The sequence below is a fragment of the Argiope bruennichi genome, chromosome 10 (assembly GCF_947563725.1).
Source record: "Argiope bruennichi chromosome 10, qqArgBrue1.1, whole genome shotgun sequence".
Lineage (NCBI taxonomy): Eukaryota > Metazoa > Arthropoda > Arachnida > Araneae > Araneidae > Argiope > Argiope bruennichi.
The window spans coordinates 118,464,022-118,487,341 of NC_079160.1; the positions used below are offsets into that span (position 1 = coordinate 118,464,022).

Here is a 23,320-nt window from a genome sequence, read left to right on the forward strand (position 1 = left end):
GAATGCAATTTTGTTTATTATATTAGCTCAGCAAAATAGAAAATCCTCTTTATTATGCTTAGCTTTTGTCTTTAGTTTTTGTCTTTTTGTAGTTTAATAGCATTCATTTGGAATTTAATAAGATGAAACTTTACAAATTTTCATAATATTAAAATTCTGATATAACTGAGAGGTAGATATTTTTTATATGAGGAAATGTTAATGTTTTACATTGAAAGCATAAAATGATGAATAAATAGTTTCTTTTATTTACTTATGATCTTTTATAAAATTGTAGTATTCATATAACTTTATTTCTTGCAATAAACTACTCCTTTAATGGTTGGGAAATTCAGTGGCGTCACTTTCCTGAAAGAGCAATAGAAGATAAATTACTTAAACAGTAATAGATACTTCTTCAGCATTTGAGTTCCAATTATTATATTGCATGTTAATATTATTTTCCATTATAATAAATATTAATTTTTAAAAAAATATTTTATTTTCACCGTTATTGTACAAATACATTGATATAAGATATGGCAAAGAATTGGGCAATTTTACTATTTTCAAATTTAAAGTTGGGTAAAAAAACTATAGATTCTGGATTGTTCTGGGTGGGAAAATAGAACATAAGCATTTATTCTGAAAGTCACATAAGTAAAAATTATTCATTCATTTTTATTGTTACTTTATGCAATGAAAATTTTATTCATATGAAAAAAGAACTTGAGTGAGGAGGAAAAACATATCTAATATGTGGATAAGTTCTACTTTCACAATAGATAAAAATTATTCCCAAATTATGCTACAGTGATAATTTATGGTGGAAACTGAACAGTTGAATCTTTTGGTTGTTGGTCTCACTTTTCCAGTATCATCATTTTCTAATCCTAGATGACACTTTAAAAATGAGTTGCAGTTGTCCAGGTTTATATTAGGCAAGTTCAATAGGATTTAGAAATTTAGTTAACCAAAGGATCTGGCAAATATCCTTGCTTTCAATATAATCGTTAGTAACACAAGCCATATGAGCCTGAAATAATTATTAAAGGGACAATGCTTTCTTAAAAAATCGGACATAAGTTTTTTTTTTTTTTTTTTTTTTTTTTTTTTGCTACTCGGACATTAAGAAGAATCTGTTAATTACATGGAGAAGTGTACAACTGTCCAGTTTATTACCTATCCAAACCATAATACTTTTACTGCCTCATAGAATTTTTTAATAGATGTTGAAATGGTACATTCAAGTACCACTCCTACACCTCTGAACCACAGCCAGATTAAGATCTCTTAGAGCCCTTAGCCCCAAGTTTCCGAGGGCCCCTTTTCCTGTCTCTAACTTACACCAGGTAATTTTTATAGATTTGATTTCTTTATAAGCAGTTTTATGTAGCATATTTTGATAAAGTGGCAAAATATTTAATTGCAAGTCTCTTCTGGGAAATTTGACTTAAGTATTTCATATATGAAAATAAAAGTTCAGTTTTAAAAGGAAATTGTAAAAAAAATCCAGAGATAGTGCATTATTTAGTTATATAATCGGGTTTTTTTTTTAATTATAAAGCAATTTTTTTAGAAATTTTAAACAACAATATAAAATTTATAAAAGATAATTAGTTAAGAATATTGAAATAATTTTAAAACATTCAAATGATACTCGGTTTCAATTTAAATTAGTTCGAGTACAAGACCCTTGTAAATTAAATGAAAGCATAAAATTAATATGCTCAGAAAATATCGAATTAATATATTGAAATTTTGGGGACCCTTAGGGAGAGGTACTTTTCTACTGTTCTGAATAGTCTAGGTTTTCAGAATAATTTTTATTGACAGGTATATTCGAATAGAAATATACGGAATTTTGAATAGGGTTTTCCCGTATTAGCCGTAAAGCAATTATTTTTTTCCTTATTCGAAACGTATATATTATGTACTAGATTTGCTTTCAGACTACAACAGTTGCAAGAGATGATATTTCTTTTCTTACCTCTTTAAAGTATCAAGTATACGAGTAGGAATTCGGCCTTCTTTTTATTTTTTATTTATTTATTCTGGTTAAATTCAACTTTATTGAAAATATAGTCGCAAAGATTAATAATCGAAATATTCGGCATTACTGTCAATGGTCTTTTGTTATTTATCCGGTAAATAATGAATGCCTTCGTGATAGAAAATTGGTGGTTTCAAAGCAAAATAGTCATCGATCTATTTTCACACATCTTCCACTTTCATTGACCACTAGTCTTTCAAACATGATGATATCGATCTGAATAAGTGGTAGTCAGAAAGAGCCAAGTCTGGAAAATATGCTGCATGCTGGACAACTTCACAGCCAGCAGAGACGATGAATTCCTGGTTCGTTTTGCTGTATATGGATGAGGGTTATGCAACAATTGCGCTTTCCACGTTTCTTGATTCGTAAGTGATCTTTTTTCTCCAGAACATCACTTAACTCGGCCGTTTGAGGCTAGTAATATTCAGCTGTTACAATTTGAGCTGCTCATATTAAATTGCTCCTTTCTAGTCTCGCCAGATAGACAGTAAACTTTCTCAGCATGAATATTTTGAGCACATGTTGATGGCTGACGGATGAATCCGTGCTTTTTTGCGTACAGAATCTTTCCTTATTATTTTTTATTTATACAAAAAATAATAATTTTAAGCAAAAAAAAAAAAAAAAAACTCGAGCGGAAAGAGCAAATTTAAGCAGATATCGACTATTCGGTTGTTTTCTTTTTCAGTTTACAAAGAATCCATTTTCCTTCCTTCTGAATATTTTCTTTTGCATACAATCGAAGTAATATTCCTTGGTGAGTGAATCCTAACTACTCTGTAAGTTCTTCTTGAGTTTGACATGAATTTTCATCCAGTAAAATTTGAAGTTTATCTGCAAATTTTTGTACTGCACCTGGACGGACGTGAATCGTCCTCAAGACTAAAATTCCCCTCACTAAACCTTGCAAGCCACTTTTTGAATGAGTCAGAAAATGATCACCTAATGTCTAATTAATCAGTTCCATTGCTTGAGCAGTATTTTTGAAAACAGAATAAAATGCAAAGGTGTAAATATTGCTTATCCATATCATCTCTTACAAAAACTGATATGCATGGAAGGGCAGACTGTAAATAACTGCAACTTATGTTTAAAAAATGATTAAGCTATATAAATGCAAAACGATGGGCGAATCGGATGCGTTAACCCATTCAAGACTGTGATCCTATATCATTTCACGGTTAGTGGTAAGATATGTATGATGTGAGCCGTAAAGGGAGAATCGCGTAGTCACGGTCCTGAGTTAAAAAGTATATTTTTTTAATGCATTCAAGTTCAGAGTCGAGTTTCTGCCTGCACATCTGCTATATTCTTAAATAAAAGCTCATATATTTTTTTACGTATTGAAGTCAGTTTCTTACTTTTGAACATTTTTGGTAATGATGGATTTTACAGGATAGGGTTTTGGTCCTGGAACAGGCCGGAACATTTGATTTTCTTTGTTGACATGGTGCTTCACCCCTCTTGGTATTAGATCTGGTTTAGGATATGGCTCGCCGGTGTGCTCAGGAAATTTGTTGAGACAGCCTGCTTTCATTCCACCATCCTATTAAAAATTAAAGATTATTTCTAGACTTTTTAAAAAAATGATATTTAACGAAAGCAAATTTTGTTTGGCAGATTTCTCGGATTTGCTTAGTTAAATCATCCCTACCCATACCCTAAAACTAACTATTATCAATACACTCCATCGTTATATTTCCAAATATAAGCCAAGTGCGTATTTTTTTTTTCGAAAATTTACTCAAAACTTGTATAAAAATCAAAATAAGAATTTTGCAAAATCTTGAGACATTTCATCATATCACCATGAGGTTGAAAATACCACCAAGCAAGTAAAACGGTTGGAATAACGCTGCAAACTAAAACGCCGATAACTTAAACCTTGGTAACCCTATCTAAAGCTAGCGGATAATATAGAATTAATATTGACTAGGTCAATAAATGTAAAATTTATAATATAAGCCAAGTGCGTATTTTTTTTTTCGAAAATTTACTCAAAACTTGTATAAAAATCAAAATAAGAATTTTGCAAAATCTTGAGACATTTCATCATATCACCATGAGGTTGAAAATACCACCAAGCAAGTAAAACGGTTGGAATAACGCTGCAAACTAAAACGCCGATAACTTAAACCTTGGTAACCCTATCTAAAGCTAGCGAATAATATAGAATTAATATTGACTAGGTCAATAAATGTAAAATTTATAATATTGTAGCAGCGTTTGTAACACAAATCATCACTAATTATGACGTCAGAGACAGCGCCATCTGTGGCCTGGTTCCACGATGACTCAGTTCATATCTAATGATGACATGTGCTGCATGATTTGAGCCATGCTCTTATGTACCAGGTGCTCGAAAAAATTGCGGTTTTCAGGAATATGTTCAGAGAGCCTTTGGATTTGGTTATTTCCATTAAAAAATGTATTTAAAAATGAAAGATAGATGGCGCTCACACGGTCATACCGAGAGGGTTTATACAAATCAGGAAAACAGAGCACAGTAACATTATAGTGCATTTTATTTTAAAGCAAAAGATGCTCAACATGACCACAACCACAAGGTATTAAGCAAGTGAGGCGCGTAATTACGCCTATTACACCTGCATGTAACATGTCGGCATCGATGCCACTAACGACCAATTGAATGGCATCTTTCAGTTCCATCAAAGGGGCAGGAGAGCCCCGGTAGACACGGGACTTCAGGTATGCCCACAACCAAAAGTCCGCTGGAGAAAGATTTGGCGATCGTGAGGGTCACTCATTCTTACATCCTCTGCTTATCACTCTGTCCTCAGTGAATGTGTCTAGAAGGAACGTCTTAACGGAACTAGCAACGTGGAGCGGGGCACCATCCTTATTAAGGTGACGGAAGATAACGCACGTCTTTGCTGCAAAGCAGGCATAACGTGGTCTCGCAAAAGCCTAAGATAGCGTTCTGCAGTGACGGAACAGATTTTCCAGCCGAATACAGGACAACGCTCTTCAAAAAAGAAAGGGCATAGAATGAAGGACGCAGTAAAACCAAACCAAACAAGCACATGTGGAGAATGTAGTGGTTTGGTCGTGTACGCACGAGGGTTTGATGCTGCCCAGATACGACTGTTTTGCGTATTGACGTCACCATGCAATGAAAAGTGGGCTTCATCTGTCCACATGATGTTCAGTAACCATTGTGGGTCACATTCCATTTGTGCAAGCACCCATGTTGCAAATACTTGTCTTTTTTCGCAATCTGCAAGCAACAACTGCTGAAATGCCTCTATCTTGTACAGATGCAGTTTCAAGATTTCGTGCAGAATGCGTCGAATCGACCTTCCCGGAATTCCTGTTATTTTATCTGCTTCACGTGCACTGGAACTCCTTATTGAAGTCTAGTCGGCCACATTTCTCATGGTCCTTTGGACAACAAGGACGAGGTCAGCGCTGACGGATGGTCTGCCACTTCGTGGACGATCCTCTAATCTTCCAGTTTCTTCAAAACGGCGAACTAAATTCAATATCCCATTCAATGAAATTGGGTTTTTCTTCGCCTTAATTCCTTTCACCGTCCGTAACTGTTGCAATGCTTTAGTCGCGGATTCACCGTTCTTATAGAACAGTTTAACCACTAATGCTCGATCCGGTAGCGATAGCATGCTACTGGCGTCGAAAGACAGATCCATTTCCAGCCTTATGTTTTATAGCTATACTGATTTGCATAAACATTCTCAGCATGACGTGTGAGCACCATCTATCGGTCATTTTTTAAATACATTTTTTTAATAGAAATAACGAAATCCAAAGGCTCTCTGAACATACTCCCGCAAACCGCAATTTTTTCGAGCATTACTTTTTTTATTATGATTTTTTGAAGCTTGCACGAATTTATGCCGCACCCGGTATATATCTTAAAATTATTCCAAATTTTTTAATGCAAATTGTCTATGTATAACGTAACCTGTAAATAAATAACTTTTATACTAATTCGAACTTTTTACTGAACCCCTTAACGACCCCACAATATCGTTTTTATTGTATTACATAGTATGGCATAGTATTCAGGATTTGCAGAATATCTATTTTTATAATAATGCAAGTCAATTTATATCCTAAAGTAAAATTCGTATTTTTATGTTAAATTTTACTTTTTTAATATATTTGAAAATTTTGAATCTCGGGAAAAAAATTGTTACGTGTTATACAATTTTTTGGGAACTGTGTTTAGTATTCGTTGGTATTTAAATATTATATTATATTTTGGAATTATTATAAAATATTTTAATGTTACTGGGCGAAGCAAGCTTCTCGGTATTTGATTTTTATGCGTAGTTTTCAATAAAAAAAAAGAGGAATTTAAGACTCATAAATTTCTCATTGTGGAATTGAAATCTGACTATTAAGTTTGAAGATACCGAAGAATAAAGTTCACCATTCACGTAAAAGTCTTCAGGCCGGATTCTTTTTTTATATTTTTTATAATTTCTTTGGTTTAATTTTTATTTGATTTTTTGTTTTTCCTATTAACTTGATTCTAATACTTTTGTATATATATATATATATATATATATATATATATATATATATATATATATATATATATATATATATATATATATATATATATATATATATATATATATATATATATATATATATATATTACAAACATCTGATTTGCAGGATACTGAAAATTACAAATCTCAGCACCCGTAGCTTTCACAGTTTTGTCAAGCTGCATAATTTTAAATGGGGGAGGGAGATAACACAATTATTAGGGAATATGTTGAAAGATTCCGTAGAGATTACCAAGGCTATTTGCTTTTATTTCCCCACCAAAAATGGGGCATAAACAATGTCAGAAAATGACTTGTAATAAAAGATACTATCAATTTAGCTTACTATTCTTATTAAAAGACAATGATGAGTCAGAGAGCTCTTGATTTGTAAAGTGCCTGAAGCCGATGAGCTTCTTAGAGATACGCAAGAAAATCCTTACTTTAAGAAGTCCTCAGACCCAGATCAAATGAAAAAAAAAAAAAAATGCAAATGACATCTAGAATCTAGACAGGATCGTTCGGCTCAATTGAAAAATAAATGCCAACTTTGGAAACAATAGAATTTAATGATGAACGCATTCTAAGCATAAGGCAAGGAATAAAGATATTATTAACTTGCTTTGAAGAAACGTTAATGGAATTTTTTAAAAATAGCCTTTAAGTTACCAGATTATTTTGTTAAACTTTATAATGACAGCGACATATAAATAATTTCTTTTTTATATAGAATTTTTAAAATTTAGTTTTATAATTTTATTTCGGCTTGTATTAACTGAATTCAATCAGATGTGTCAAGTCTTAATATGAGGTGGTGCCACTTCATATCAGTAAAACTTCTATATATTCCTAAATATACATACTTTTTTTACGAAAATTGTGTTAATATTCTTCATCTATACTTATATATAAAGCTCAATGTGTGTGTGTGTGTGTTGGCGCTCTACAGAAAAGACCATTTGACCTACAGCTACCAAATTTGGTACGTGTATACCTTAGAGGTCGGGAATGTGCACCTGAGGGTCCCTTTTTTTTGAAATTTTAATTATTAATTAAAAACTAACTTTCCTGCCAAAAAATCATTTCATTTTCCCCAACGCCAAATGAGTAAGGCTTCAGTTTTTTTTTCCAAACAGTAATGAGGGTAGGGTTAACATTTTTCGGCCGTTTATTTCAAACGATTCTGTTTATTATTTTTTTTAATGTTTTATGCATTTAAAATTAAACATTGTTAATGAATCGATCTTTCAGATTCATACCGAAGTACTTTTGAATTAAAATAACACCGAATAAAGGACATTAAAAATTTCTGATCTGCATAGCGTTACCCCAACTGGCGTAGAAAAATTCAAGCATTTGCGTTACCGTAACTGGAGTTGAAAATTCACGCATGCGCATTGTGCTCTGATTGTTGACAATATTATCAACGGATGATTTTTGATTTAAATTATTTTTAGGTAAGTTGCATGCTTTTGTAATTAAATTGTATTTATGTTAATTATATATTTTTTGTATATGCTTATAGTTTTAAGTACATCGTTTTTTAAGTAGTTTTTTTAAACCTGTTTTCGACCGATTATTTTAAACGATTCATTTTATTTTCTTAGTGTTTGATGCATTTAAAATTAAACATTGTTAATTAATCGATCTGTTCATGATGAATCTGAGAAAATTTTGTTGACAAATTCTTGAGATATTACATAAATTAAGAAAGATATTCTTTAGTGCCCAAAAAGTTTAAACGCTCAGTGACTCTGTTATCAGTAATCATATTATAAAAATATGCTTTGTTTCAGTAAAAAATATTATTATATTAATTGCAGATTAATTCTTTCCACTTTAATTTAAAGCATAAATTCTACGAGAGCTAACAGAAAATTAGAGAGATACATATTACGTTATGACTGAAGGCCTTTATAATATTATGAGTGAATTATATGACTATCAAAATTTGAAGTTTTAAAATATTTTGATAAAGAATCTATTAAAGTAGGAATTGCGTAATATATTTAATTATTAAAATTTAAATGAACATTAAGATTGGCGAACCAACTGGTCGCCAAAGGCGGCTTGTAATAAATAAAAACTTTGTTGAAAGTTTCAAATCATTATCTGCTTTCTGTTATATACTGTGAGTTAAACCTTCTTTCTATAGCAATTGCTGATAAGTCCCCTAAATGCCCCCGTGACCAAACCTTCAAGTCAAAATGTGAATAAAATGTACTATATTTTTTTAAGTGGTAGAAATTCGGAGATAATTCGAACAGAAGAACTGGAAAAATTTGGAAAAGACACTTTGAGGAATTTTTTTTATAAAATTAATTTAATCTGCCCTTTTACCAACGTACTAAATGATCTGAAACTTTGTAAGAATGGATAAGACATTATTAATATAAGTATTTATATAAAATAAAATTAAGTATATAATTAAAAGTATTAGTACCTTCTTGGCTGGGCTGGAAGGCAAAAATATGGGTTTATCTTCTGCTTCTTTCTCCTCTTCCTCTACTTCTCGCGGTTCCACGTCTGTTATGTACGGATTAGGATCGAAATATTTTTGTTGAAACAGACCCGCACGATACGGCTCGAAATCACGACCCTCTGGTCTTTTGGGTATGTGCTGCAGTGTACACCGGAAATATTAGTAAATAATCAAAAAAAGCATGAAATAAACAATATTAAACAATTATTAGTTCATTGCAATTATTTTATTAGTGTATTCCATAAGTTTCTTTCGTACTGCTTTAACTGGCTATGTTTATATAATGGCATTAATTTCAGTAGTCCCCTAGGTTTCAAAAGATGTCAAGGTGCAAGTTTTCAAAGTACGTTTTTTTTTGGCGACACAGTATCTTTTAAAGTTTTTCCTACATTTTTCGCATGAATAGTCAAAGGAAGCATTTGAGACATGTTATACATCATTGCTTTAAAAAAGGGCGTGGTTGGTACTATGATTATCACGACTGCCCACAATTAGTAAAAGAGGTTTAGAGCTGCCAATTTTGACTTGAGAAACAGCACCATATTATTAAAACGCTAAGTAGGCATTTGCTTAGGAATCACACAACTTTACCCCAAGCCCTCGAGATTTTTTTTTATTATATTGTGAGAGTATTTTATGTTTTCTTTAATTACAATGGCTTGCAATCGAGGCTTCTTCAAATTAAAATCATATATTCTTTAAATAGATTTTGGAACATTATTCTAGTTTGCATTTTATTTATTTCTAGCCATTTGCAAGTTTTATGTTATATTATTTTATAAATGATATAAAAAAATGTTGCGTTTTGTAATTTAAAAAAAGGGTTCAACTTTAGCATCAAATACTATTTAGATTGTGCGAACAGGTTTTGCCTTTTTTTTTTCTATTTTTCATGTTTAAAATTGCTTTAAATTATAATTGCGCATTTTTTTATATGCTGTTTAACGAAACCAACATTCTCAAATGTGATTTTCATCAAAGTGTTTTGCTGTTTCAGTTAATCAAAATTTTCTACTCAAAACTTTTTATATAAGATTAAATTAAAATCGATAAAAAAAATATTTGGTTGTGAAAATGTTTAGGGGTAAAATGCAAAAGATTTGTATTCCCTAAGGGTCCCGAAAAGGCCCTGCTGAAAAACGAAGACCGTAGTGGTGCTCAGCAAAGACTATTACGGGCCTTATCAAGGTCATACTCTCTGAAAATCCTTGCTATATGCGCGAGATAGCTGATGCTTCTAATATTTTCAGGACAACGGTATATAATCATCTGATCAGCATTAGATATAGTAATTAATGTGAAATTTGGATTCCACACCTTTTGGTCTTATAAACCACTTCATCATGTGTGATTTGTATCCCCAACTTGAGAGATAAGAGGAGAGGCTCATGAAAGAGATAAGAGGCTTGCCACTGAGACAAGATGTGACATTTCTTTCAAAATATGCATCAGAAACGTCCTACATCTTAGGATAATGAACTTTCGAGAGTCCCGAAGTCTGTACTACATCTAAAAAAAGTATGTGTGTGTGTTTTTATCCATTTAATGGCACTGGAAAAGCATCGTCTACTGTGAGCTCTTTCAGCAAACCATTAATTTTACCATATACTGCAATTGGTTTGAAAAATTAAAAGTCGCCATAGCTGGAAACGATCTGAATTGGTGAAGAGACGAGGGGTTCGTTCTTCATGATGACAATGCAGAATTGTATACTGCATTGGTTGTAAGGCAAGAACTGTACGGTTTAATTGAGATCTTCTACCACAGCTTCCGTGCTACTCAAATCCTGTTTCATCTCGCCATTATTTGTTCCTCTCTTTAAAAAAAAATTCTCCCAGTGTTCAGAGGAAATATTCATACAATACATACTTCAAAAATTCTACAGTATATGATGTTATTGTGGAATTTGGCTGGAACATTACAAAATTATCGAAGAATCAAATCAAAATACACTCATGTCCAAAATTAAAGTCACAAACATAAAATCTGCGAAAACTGAAAAACTATTCACTGTGTTGCCACGAAATTTGGCACACAGGTACACTACAATGGAAGAAAGAACATAGACATATAACAAAATGGAAAAGATTTTAATTGGGAATTAAGAAACAGGATATATCAAAAAGTGTTACATTATGAATCAGAGATAAAGCATTTATCTCGGGAAAATTCCTGTCTAATATGGAATGTGAATACCATGCACTGCTATACTGGCTTCACAACGAACTTTCATACTGTTTCTGAGGGTGTCAATAAATGCTTGGAGCAACAAAGCCCCTTCTTCCAAAAGCGCGGTTTTTAACTCTTGGAGGGTATTAGGAGGGGAGTTACGCTGTGCAATGGCTCTTCCGAGACCATCCCAAACATGTTCAATAGGATTGTGATCCGGAGTCCTCGAGGACCAGTCCATACGTCGAATATACTCTTCCTCAAGAAAATCATCAACGATCTGGGCTCTGTGTGGAAGCACGTTTTCATCCATAAACATGAAGTCTTGTCCAAAAGCACCCCGGAAGAACCTCATATAGGTTTCAAGGATCTCATTCCTATAGTGATGTGCATTGACAGTACCCGCATCGAAGACGTGCAGTGGTGTACGTCTGCCCAACATTATGCCACCCCAGATGAGGATTTCTCTGCCACGAAATCTGTCGATTTCTTTTACGTAGGAGGGATGATAGCGAGCTCCTCGCTCTCTCCAGATGAAGATTCGACGAGTGTCCCTCTGTGTGGTAAATCTCGACTCATCACTGAAAAGAACACGCCCCTATTCTTGCTGTGCCCAAGACTGATATTTTAGGCACCACAACAGCCGGGCTTTTCTGTTGGATGCAGTCAAAGGGACGAACTCAACTGGTGGCCGGGCATAAAGAGACCTTTCAGCTAGACGTCTGTATACGTTTTGTCTGGAAATTCTTATTCCAGACGCAGCAGCAAGGGCATGAGCAAGTTGAGTAGCCGTTGTCAGCCTATGCCGTCGTGCGCTTAATGCCAAATAGCGATCCTGTGCAGGCGTCTTTGCTCTGAGACGGCCTTGGCCAGCCTTCCTGGTTACAGTACCACTTGTTTGGAATTGATTCCACGACCTGAATACTACATTTAGTGCCATTTGTAACCCTCGAGCCACCTCCGCTTGAGACTGCCCAGCTTCAAGCCTGCCAACGGTTCTCCATCTCAAGGCATCGTCTAAACGATTATGAGAACTCATTCTCACTGGAAACAGGTTAAATTTTTTGTTTTAATGCAATATTCACAAAATTGCAGACAAAAATCCCAGATGCCTAAACGGTCTAATTTCAGTAGTTCCCCAAAAACTAATGCTAAACAACATTTTTTCTCACAAAAAATGGTTAATATCGTGTTAGCGGTCCTTCACAATATATAAAATACAATTTGTTTAAATTTTATTGGTTAGCCATTTAGAATTACTTTGAAAAACATTTTTGTGACCTTAATTTTGGACATGAGTGTATATAAATATATAGTCTAAAAATAAGCATTGTAGGAGAAATCCTTTTTCAGCTAAAAAAGTTTAAACGCTCATTTTAATTCGTAAAATTTTGGGAATAATATATAATTTGTAAATAAACAGTTAATCATATAAAATAAAATGATAATCTATAATTAGGGATTGCAATACCGGTATACCGAATACCGGTATTTTAAGCCCTTTTACAATTTCGTAATACCGGTATTCACAAGTTTAAATACCGGATTTTCGGTATTTACTAGAAATTTTTTAAATTGTCTCCACTATAAGTTCAGGGATCGCCAACATAGCAAAATAGTATACGTTTTTGTTTTTATGTCTCCCTAACTGGCGAAATTAATTAGTTAATTAATGGCTTAATTAATTGCTTAAATCTAAATTAGCGAAACATGGATTATCCCTGAAAGAAGATATTGTATCCATAACGACTAATAGAGCAACAGTTATGAAAAAATTTGGAAAGTTGATTGGTGCAAATCAGCAATTGTGCTATGCTCATGGAATTCAATTAGGAGTAATAGATGTATTATACCAAAAAAATAAAGAACAGAAGAATCTAAATATTGTGGATATAGAAACTTCGGATTCCGACATTGAAGAGAGTAAGAGTGAGAGTGATATTAACAATGAAGATAATGACAATGTAATTGTTGAAGAAGATACTGCTAATGAGGATGAAATATTAACCTATCAAGAATTGCTTCCTATAATTTATAAAGTTCGAAAAATTATTAAGATATATAAACTTTCCCCTACAAAAAATGCCATATTACAAAAATATATACTAACTGAAAATAAAAAAATATATATGTTAATAATAGATTCTAAGACACGTTGGAACAGTTTACTCCTAATGATGGAACGGTTTTTGAAATTTAGAAATCCAATCCAAAAAGCAATAATCGACTTAAACCTGCAAATTAATTTTTCAGACAGTGATTTCGACTTAATATCCAGAACTATATCAGCTCTACTTCTAATAAAACTGACTATTGAGGCATTGTGTCGGAGAGATTCTAATTTATTAACAGCCAATGCAACAATAAATTTCATGTTGCAGTCACTGAAAGAACAGAACACATCACTATCTCAAGAATTATATATTACATTGAAAAATCGCACAGAAGAAAGACATACCTAAATAAAAAATGTCTTATGGTATTTACATAATTATAATTATCTTAAAAATTAAAATGAAAAAGAAGAAAAGAAAATAATCAATTCAAATCTGATAAAGTTTACAGTAAATTTTCTTAAATTTTTTTATCCACAACCCTATTCACATTCAGAAGAATTCGGTTCAATTATCGAAGATTATAATGTCACTACTGTCGATAGTGAAAAGGAATTGTCTCTTGAACAAAGATTAGAATTATCGATAAATAAAAAAATTTCAACGAACCAAAATACAATACAGAAATCAGCTATATCCAAAACCATCCGACGAGAAATCGATTTATTTGAAGATGAGGGATTTAGAGGTAAATACTTGGAAAAAGTATATCGCGCATTGCTAACAGTACCACCAACTAGCGTAGATGCCGAAAGAGCGTTTTCGACAGCTGGTAATTTTGTGTAAAAAGGCCTTTCAGGCTTAATACAGTACAATTGATGCATTATGTTTTTTAAGATCACATTTAAAAAAGTTGTAATAGTACCCCAGACTGAATAGTGATATTTACACTTTTTTGTGATTTAAATAAATAAGATGTTTCTTTACTTTTTTGTGATTATATACTGTTATAATTTATAAGTTACAAATTATTTTTTGTGATATTTACACACTCTAACAAAACTAGCAAATAAAACAAAGAAACACCTGTGTTTTCTTTTATTTTCTAAAATTTCTAATACCGGTATTAAAACCGGTATCCCGGTATTAAGATTTAAAAAATACCGAATGCCGGTATTTAACTTTTTGTCCGGTATTGCAATCCCTATCTATAATATAGATCTCCACCACCATCTGGAACACTGGACGGAGTTTAAAAATATCCTTGCCTCTATTATTTGCATTTTTATCTGATGCCCAAATGCCAATTTCTATTTTGGCTTCAAACAATTTAAAGAAATTTTTTGATGTTTAAAGTTACTCATTTTTCCGTTTATGAGTAAAACTCTGCACAAATTAAAATTAATTTTAGGACCGTAAACTCCACGTTTTATGTACGTTATTTTATGTTGTTGTTATTACTTATGACACCTGTCATAGCCAAGCCCGATGACAAAATTGGCAATTTTAAGCCGAGTTTGTCCAGTAGTTTCTGAGGTTAAAGGCCCCTGAGCACCCGAGGGCAGAAGTCTGACTTCTAGTTCAAATGAAGATAACACTCACATACTTGCTTGCACAACCTCTTTTTACAGGGGGGCTCTTTCAGTGGCGTTCCTACGACCTGTCCATCTGCAGACGAGGCATGCTTTTCCCTGTTTCCCCTCTCTTACCGTTTTCTGAGGTGCTTTGACGCCTGCCTAGTTTACCGATAAATTGTCCATAAATTAGACAGGTATCAAAGCACCCCTGAAAACAGCAAGAAATGATCAAGGAGGAGAAGGAGCTTACTTCATATGCAAGCGGACAGGTCGTAGGAACACGGCTTCACACACCTCACAGACAGAACACATGATAAAGATCAAACATTCCCGAGCCAGAACTCGAACCCGAGATGCCCAGATCACGGGGAAGACGCGCTACCCCTAGGCAGGACACCGGCACGTTACCTTATTTTGGATTGTAACAAAGATCAATGAGTTGAGGTCTATACGTATTATGTTGATTCATTATATTCCCTCCTAATCAATAATTTGGAGCTATTTCAAATATTTTTTTCTGCATTTTTTAAATTTTTTATTTTGTGTTTGACATTTTTTTTTTTTTTTTTGTAATAGATCACATTAGTTTCTATCCGGTTTTAATTATTTTTTTATTTTTTTTTTTAGTGTTCTTGAAGTTTTTTGGTTTACAGAATTTCGGACTGTTATTGTTTATTTATAATGTTGCTATATATTTATTTAAGTCTAAAATTCACTGCCCTGCCAATTATATATGTATATATGTAATTCAAAATCAATAATTTTGATATATAAGTGATTTTAACAAACAAATAAAATACAGCATTTTAAATGAAAAAAATCTGTTATAAATCCTAACAGTACGATTCACAACTAATAGATTTATAATTCTTCTAAGAGTGACAAAAACATTTTAGCCTTTTTTTACTGAATACACTGAGAGAACAAGTGTGCGATCACTGAGGGAACAAGGAGAGTACCGATGGATTTAGCTAATAGAAGGTGTTGAGATTTTTTTTTCAAGTATTTTTGATTTCTACTTAGTCATTCCATTTGTCCTAGGTTCAATGATCTGCCCTGCAAAGAGGCAGGTAAATGATTATTAGTAGGGATTTTTAATGATCGTGTTCTTATTTTAAATAAAACTTACCTCTGCATTTTTTAATTCTTCATATTCTTCATCTAAGAAATAGGGTGGCATTTTACTAATAGTCAAATTCGGATATCTAAAAATATACAAATGTTTTTAATAAAATCATTTTGCAAAATTTAATTTAAATGCCATTATACAGTGTCTCACAAAAGTGATGGGACACTTGTGCTTTACAAAAGGAAAATGTAATAAAATAAATAAATAAACACGTACAAAATTTTTTTGGGTGTGTTTCATATTTAAAGTTAGAAACAATTATTAAATAACATACATTTTGTCGCAATATTAAAATATTAATTTAATAAAAATACAATTGTTTAAGAACGGAGCAAAAAATGGCTCACATAAGTGATGGGACACTTACTTTTCCATCAAATATTTATCCAAAAATTTTACTTTTTAAAAAGTTTTAATATTTTGTTGGATTTCCTTTTACTTTTAAAAGATGATTTAATCTTCTTGGGATGGATTCGACTAATTTTTTTGTGATTTCTGGAGTGATTTTACCCCATTCTTCTTGAAGCACCGATTTTAATTGTTGTTTTGAAGAAATAGTGTGTTTGCGAAATCTTGATTCCAATTCTTGCCAAATATTCTCTATGGGATTTAAGTCTGGAGATTGTGGTGGTGTTTTTATTATTTCAGGACAGTTATACAGCAGCCGGAGTCTAACGTTCAAAGCAGTGTGCTTGGGGTCATTATCCTGGTAAAGTTTAAAATCGTTATGAAGGTTCAATTTTCGTGCTGAAGATTTCAAATTTTGCTTTAAAATGTCAATGTACTTGTACTGATCCATTATACTGTCAATAAAAGCAAGATTACCAACTCCAGCGGACGACATACACCCCCATACCATAACTCCTCCTCCACCATGTTTTACTGTTGGCACCAAGTTGTGTTTGCGAAATTCTCCCCTGGGTTTTCTCCATACCAAGATTCTACCGTCAGAACCAAATATATTAAATTTACTCTTATCAGCAAATAAAACTTTATTCCAATAATCAGAATTCTTATTTATGTTGGATTTTGCAAAAGCTAGTCTGAGTTTTCTATTCTTTTCACTTACGAAGAATTTTTTCCTAGCTACTCTACCGCGATATCCAGCAGATCGAATTACCCTTCTAATAGTCTCAGGATTAACAATTATTCCATATAATGCTTGTAAATCAGCAGCAATTTTAGGAGCACTCTTTCTTGGATTTTTTTTTAATATTTCGAACGATAATTCGCTTTATTCCATTGGATAGCTGTGATGGTCGGCCAGGTCTTCTTTTATCCTGAATAATATGATTCTTTTTATATCGTTTAAGAATATTGAAAACTGTTGAATGACTCAAGTTAACTGTTTCAGCAGTTTTTCTAATAGATTTTCCACGTTCAATATGCAAATTAATAACTAATTTTCGAATTTCAGGCGAAGTTTCTTTTCGTTTAGCATTCAGGGCTGCACAGAGCTAAAAGACACAAAAATTCCAAAACAAACTGGAGAGAAATACTGCAGACGATTTTATAAATTATTGTCAATTACTTTTGAGTAAAAATAAAACCACCAAAAATATTTTTATTGCTTATTTTAGACGATTTTTGTTGCATATCTAATGGTATCCAATCACTTATCTGAGCTATTTTTTGCTCCGTTCTAAACAATTGTATTTTTATTAAATTAATATTTTAATATTTTGACAAAATGTATGTTATGTAATAATTGTTACTAAATTTAAGTATGAAACACACCCACAAAAAATTTGTACATGTTTTTTAATTTATTTTATTACAGTTTCCTTTTGTAAAGCACAAGTGTCCCATCACTTTTGTGAGACACTGTATATCATTTCTAATTCATTTAAATCGCTCAAAATATGGTATCGAATACTTACCCACTGTTTTTAATTCCATAATCATCAAGTTCAAATTTTTTAAAAATCGTTTGGCTGAAACTGAATGATTATTCTCAATCTAGCGAAACTAAACTTATGATTCTCTGTTTTGTTTCTGATTCTTAAATCATTCATAACGATAGCTCATATGAATAATGTTTAATTCTGCAACTTTAAAGCCTTTTATTTTTCGATAAAAATGATGTGTCATTAATCATTGAACGGTGGATTGGGTATTAAAACTTATAAACGTTTCATCAGATAGAAAGTTCTAATGGAGAACGCTATGAAATTATATTTTCTGCATCAAATAGCTTCAAAAAGAAAAATATTTTTGCGGAATTATTTCTATCCGTTTATAGAACAAATACAACCGAAAAAGTATTTGAACTAGACTGCTGAAATTTGGTATATAATCTTTACATCAAATATGTAGATTTCTATCAAATTCTGAGCGAAGTCCTTTCAATAGAAATTTGTCTGCCCAGCTATCCAAGTAAAAGTGGCATGATAATTACAAAATTCAGAGAAATAGATATATAAAATTTGGTACATGGATTTAACATCTACATTGTAGATGTGCATCAAATTTTGAATCAAATCCGAAGAGGAGTTAACCATTTGCCAACCTGAATTTTCATAAGTATACTTGAGTATACTTGTGAAATTTCTAAGTATACGTTCATATTTTCATAAGTATACGTGACTACACAAAAAGGCAAAGATTTAAATATATGAAATTCGTTGTATGATGTTTTGATTTGTTGTGTAATTCTGTGTCATCTTTTGAATTCAATCAGTTAGAAACAACACGTCTAAAACACAAATTTGATTTTCAGGCACTTATTGCCAAATTGCAGGGATTAATCGCTAAAATTAAATACCAGGGATCACATGATAAATTCAATTAAATTGCTAAATTCGCGCCAAAGATAATTATTTTGTAACTATTGCTTTTAATGTCATGTTAGGCGCTAGCGAGCAATCCATTGTAATACAGATATGCGACATGCCAATTTTTAATTTTTCTAAGTATAATTCCTCTCAGAAAGGAACTGGTATCATAGCGCTGAAACTGTACTTACCCATATCCTGTCCCCTTTTTACCAGGATTGACAAAAAAGTTCTTTTTGGGAGGTGAACTGGGCTCCACGTCTCGAGGATGAGAGCTGAAATATTCAGTCTTCCCGATGTAATCGTCGAATGTTCCGTAATTAGAGCCAGAACCGCATCTGAAAAGAAGAGAAATTCTTTCATCGCGCAAGAAGTTTTATTTTACTGATGGTTGTTGGCTAAAAATTGTTGCTAAAATTATACTGCAACGTTGAATGGATGGATTTTGGTATGGGGGAGGGGATATGTGACAAAATCATTTCATGACGATAAAATTATTTCAGTAATAATGATCATATGCTTTCATGAGTGTTGAAGGAATTTTTATGAGTCTTATTGTAATACTAGCCGCCTTTGGCGACCAGCCGGTTCGCCAATCTTAATGTTCGTTAAAATTTTAATAATTAAATATTTTATGCAATTTCTACTTTAATAGCTTCTACATCAAAATATTTTAAAACTTCAAATTTTGATTATCATATAATTTATTTATAATATTATAAAGGCCTTCAGTCATAACGTAATATGTATCTCTCTCATTTTCTGTTAGCACCCGTAGAATTGATGCTTTAAATTAAAGTGGAAAGAATTTATCTTCAATTAATATAATAATATTTTTTACTGAAACAAAGCATTTTTTTATAATCTGATTACTGAAAATAGAGTCACTCAGCGTTTAAACTTTATGGGCACTAAAGAATATCTTTTTAAATTTATGTAATATCTCAAGAGTTGGTCAACAAAATTTTCTTAGATTCATTATGAGCAGATCGATTAATTAACAATGTTTAAATTTAAATGCATCAAACACTAAGAAAATAAAACGAATCGTTTAAAATAAACGGTTGAAAACGGTAGAATTTATGCTAGAAATTAAAGTGGAAAGAATTTATCTTCAATTAATATAATAATACTTTTTACTGAAACAAAGCATTTTTTTTTATAATCTGATTACTGAAAATAGAGTCACTCAGCGTTTAAACTTTATGGGCACTAAAGAATATCTTTAAATGTATGTAATATCTCAAGAGTTGGTCAACAAAATTTTCTTAGATTCATTATGAGCAGATCGATTCATTAACAATGTTTAAATTTAAATGCATCAAACACTAAGAAAATAAAACGAATCGTTTAAAATAAACGGTTGAAAACAGTTTTAAAAAAACTACTTAAAAAACGATGTACTTAAAACTATAAGCATATACAAAAAATTTATAACTAATATAAATACAATTTACTTACAAAAGCATGCAACTAACCCAAAAATAATTTAAATCATCCATTGATAACGTTGTCATGGCAACAATCAGAACAGAATGCGCATGCGTGAATTTTCTTCGCCGGTTACGTAACGCAAATACATGATTTTTTCTACGCCAGTTGGGGTAACGCTATGCGGATTAGAAATTTTTAATTTCCTTTATTCTGTTTTATTTTAATTTAAAAGTACTTCAGAATGAATCTGAAAGATCGATTCATTAACAATGTTTAATTTTAAATGCATCAAACATTAAGAAAATAAACAGAACCGATTGAAATAATCCGCCGAAAAATTTTAACCCTAGCCTCATTACTGTTGGGAGAAAAAAAAACCTGAAGCCTTTCTCGTTTGGCGCTGGGGATAATGGAAGATTTTTTTGGCGGAAAAGTTGGCGGTGGGGAAAATGGAAAATTTTTTTTGGCGGGAAAGTTAGTTTTTAATTAATAATTAAAATTCTAATTAAAAATTCGAAAAAAGAAACCCCAGGTGCATATTCCCAACCTCCAAGGTATACATGTACCAAATTTGGTAGCTGTATGTCAAACGGTCTGGCCTGTAGAGCGCCAACACACACACACACACACACACACACATTGAGCTTTATTATAAGTATAGATATAGATATAGATATAGATAAGCAAAAATTGTCGAAGCTCTTCAACTCTTAAAAAAAAAAGTAGCAAAATGAATTATTAACGACAGAAAGACACAAGTTACAGAATAATTGAAACAAAGTAACTATTGAATTTTAAACACAATCTACAATTTTTTATGCAATTATTGCAATATTTAAATAGGGGAAGGATGTCGGATTTGGCCGATTGAAGCCTTTTTTAATGTTTGAGTGATACAGAGATAATTTTTATATATAAAAAAAGTCAAATAATTCTTTTAATAATTTATTTGGTTAAAAAAAAGGTAATTAACTTAGTTAATGTAAGAAATACATTTTAAATAGGAAAAAGGGCATACAAAATTCTGCCATTAGTTCTAAATGAAATTGATTTTCCAAATTTGACCACCGTTTTTTTCAATCGTAATAAAAGAAGAAAAATATATTTTAATTCATATAAAATCATACCCGTGCATTATGCATCAATCAAGTTAAGAATAATATTTCATGTATGGTATCATCTTTTAAAATTTTCTAAAATATTCTTACCATTCTGCAGTACTATTTCCTTTCATAATTAATCTTATTGCAAAGGAAAAATTACAGAGATTATTAACGGAGATTGTTAAATGGACAATTCAGTGACTCCCTCTTGGTGACTAATTTCGCGCCTTTGGTGACAAAATGAATGTTCTGCTAAATACACGATTTCTAGCCTGTATCTTTATTTGGAACCGAGTTTTGAAGATTCTTCTGAAGAATTCCATGTGTTATCACAACCTGTCGGAAAATCTATATAAAGCTGAAAAACTAAAGCGTTTCTATTGATTACCTCATTCGATTGTTAGTCATACTGCTAGCTGGTGACGCCGAATGCTATTAAGCTGTTGTTATTATTTAATTAGCAATTTGCTGTGTGATTATGTGTTACTGACTACTACAATCCTATTCTTAGTATACACTTCGGCTGTGTTTTGTTGCCTATAGTCTTTGTTTTCAGGTGAAATAAAGATTAGATTCCCGTAACCCAGCTTGTTAGATCTCATTCTTCAATATCCACCTCATTAATATTATCCCCTCATAAATATTAAAATTCCCCTCATTAATATTATCCTAACTATGCAGGGAAAAGATATTACAAATTCGTAACAATATTTTACAAAATTTCATAGTAAAGGTGTTTTTTTTTTTTTTTTTTTTTTTTTTTTGGCTTGTTTGGCTTTTAATTTATAAACTTACTATTCATTATGAATGCTTTTTGGGCTATTCCTCAAGTTCAGGAATAGTGTCGTACTAATTGAAACAGCTCGATTCAGGACAATGCTTGTAGACCAATCTGAGAAACTTTAGAGTAGCAACAACAACAAAAAAAAACCCCCTCCTTGCGTTATTTCAAACTATTTTAATAAAGTTTTACAACAAACTGTTATCAAACAAGATTCGTCTCCGAATAAAGACTATTGTCTTTTGTTAAAATGTTTACTTGATGATATCAAAATGCCAGCTCTTGTTTTCAATTGCAACAACGTATTACTTTTTCTAAAACATACTCTATAAATCACAAGTGCATCTTTGTATTGTAATTCTCTTATTTTACAGCCAAAATATTTAATAGAAGTGATTAAAATGCCACTCCTAACTGGGTGGCAATCCAAATTCTACAATTTCGCTGTACTTTACAACCGTTCTAAAGGAATAATGGGTTATTGATTTAAAAATTCGCGTATTCAATACATGGTTCATATTGATGGATTTTCGGTATGTCAACTTTTGGGTCAAATGATTATGCAGCGCATTAAAAGTCTCTTTCTCAGATATTCAGTAAAACTATTGTAAAATTAAATTTACGGCTCAATTTTAAAATGGTGCGAGTGTATGTAATTAACTATAATCTACAAGCCGTGATTCAAATCTAGTTGAATGATAACCATCCATAAAATTTTCAATTAATGAATAATTGTCATGCTCCAGTAAGCGCTACATTTTACGAATTGTTTAACGTTACAAAAAAATTGTCATAAATACAATTAGATTCGAAATAAATGATGATAAATATATGATTTAATTCAATAATTACGGCTTTTTGGGTGGATTTGCGTAAATAAATTTTCCATCTCGAATCTTCTTATCTTGCTCCAGTCGATGCAGCCTCCGCAAGCGTATCGGATCCATGTACGCCTCTCCTTCGAACACCCTAGGGTAGGTCTCTCTGAAGTATCCGTCCTGGGTGGCGTTCTTGCTCTTCGTGCAGTTCGTCATCATTTGCTTCCCTTTCTTGGATGCCTCGTTCAAAACTAAATATAAGCAATTAAGCTAGTTGGCATCGAATATTAAATATAAAGGTGGAATGTGAACAAAATGTATTGGTCTGTCGATCTAATTTCCAATCTAAAACCCAATGAGTAAAGGCATTGTTAGGCTTTGAAAATTCTCAAGCATGAGCCGAAGCTTTCAAAGGTCGTTACTCCC

At 32.0% G+C, this 23,320-nt stretch overlaps 1 protein-coding gene across 1 annotated transcript; it reads right to left on the reverse strand.

Moving 5' to 3' along the window:
- Nucleotides 1–290: 290 nt before the first annotated feature.
- LOC129987755 (UPF0602 protein C4orf47 homolog) lies at nt 291–23,110 on the reverse strand. The gene is made up of 6 exons (XM_056095696.1): nt 22,929–23,110; nt 18,950–19,096; nt 16,868–16,925; nt 9,017–9,193; nt 3,397–3,581; nt 291–348 (listed from the first exon to the last, which is right to left on the reverse strand). The coding sequence occupies exons 1-6, from the start codon at nt 23,108–23,110 to the stop codon at nt 291–293; spliced, it is 807 nt and encodes a 268-aa protein (XP_055951671.1).
- Nucleotides 23,111–23,320: the final 210 nt, after the last annotated feature.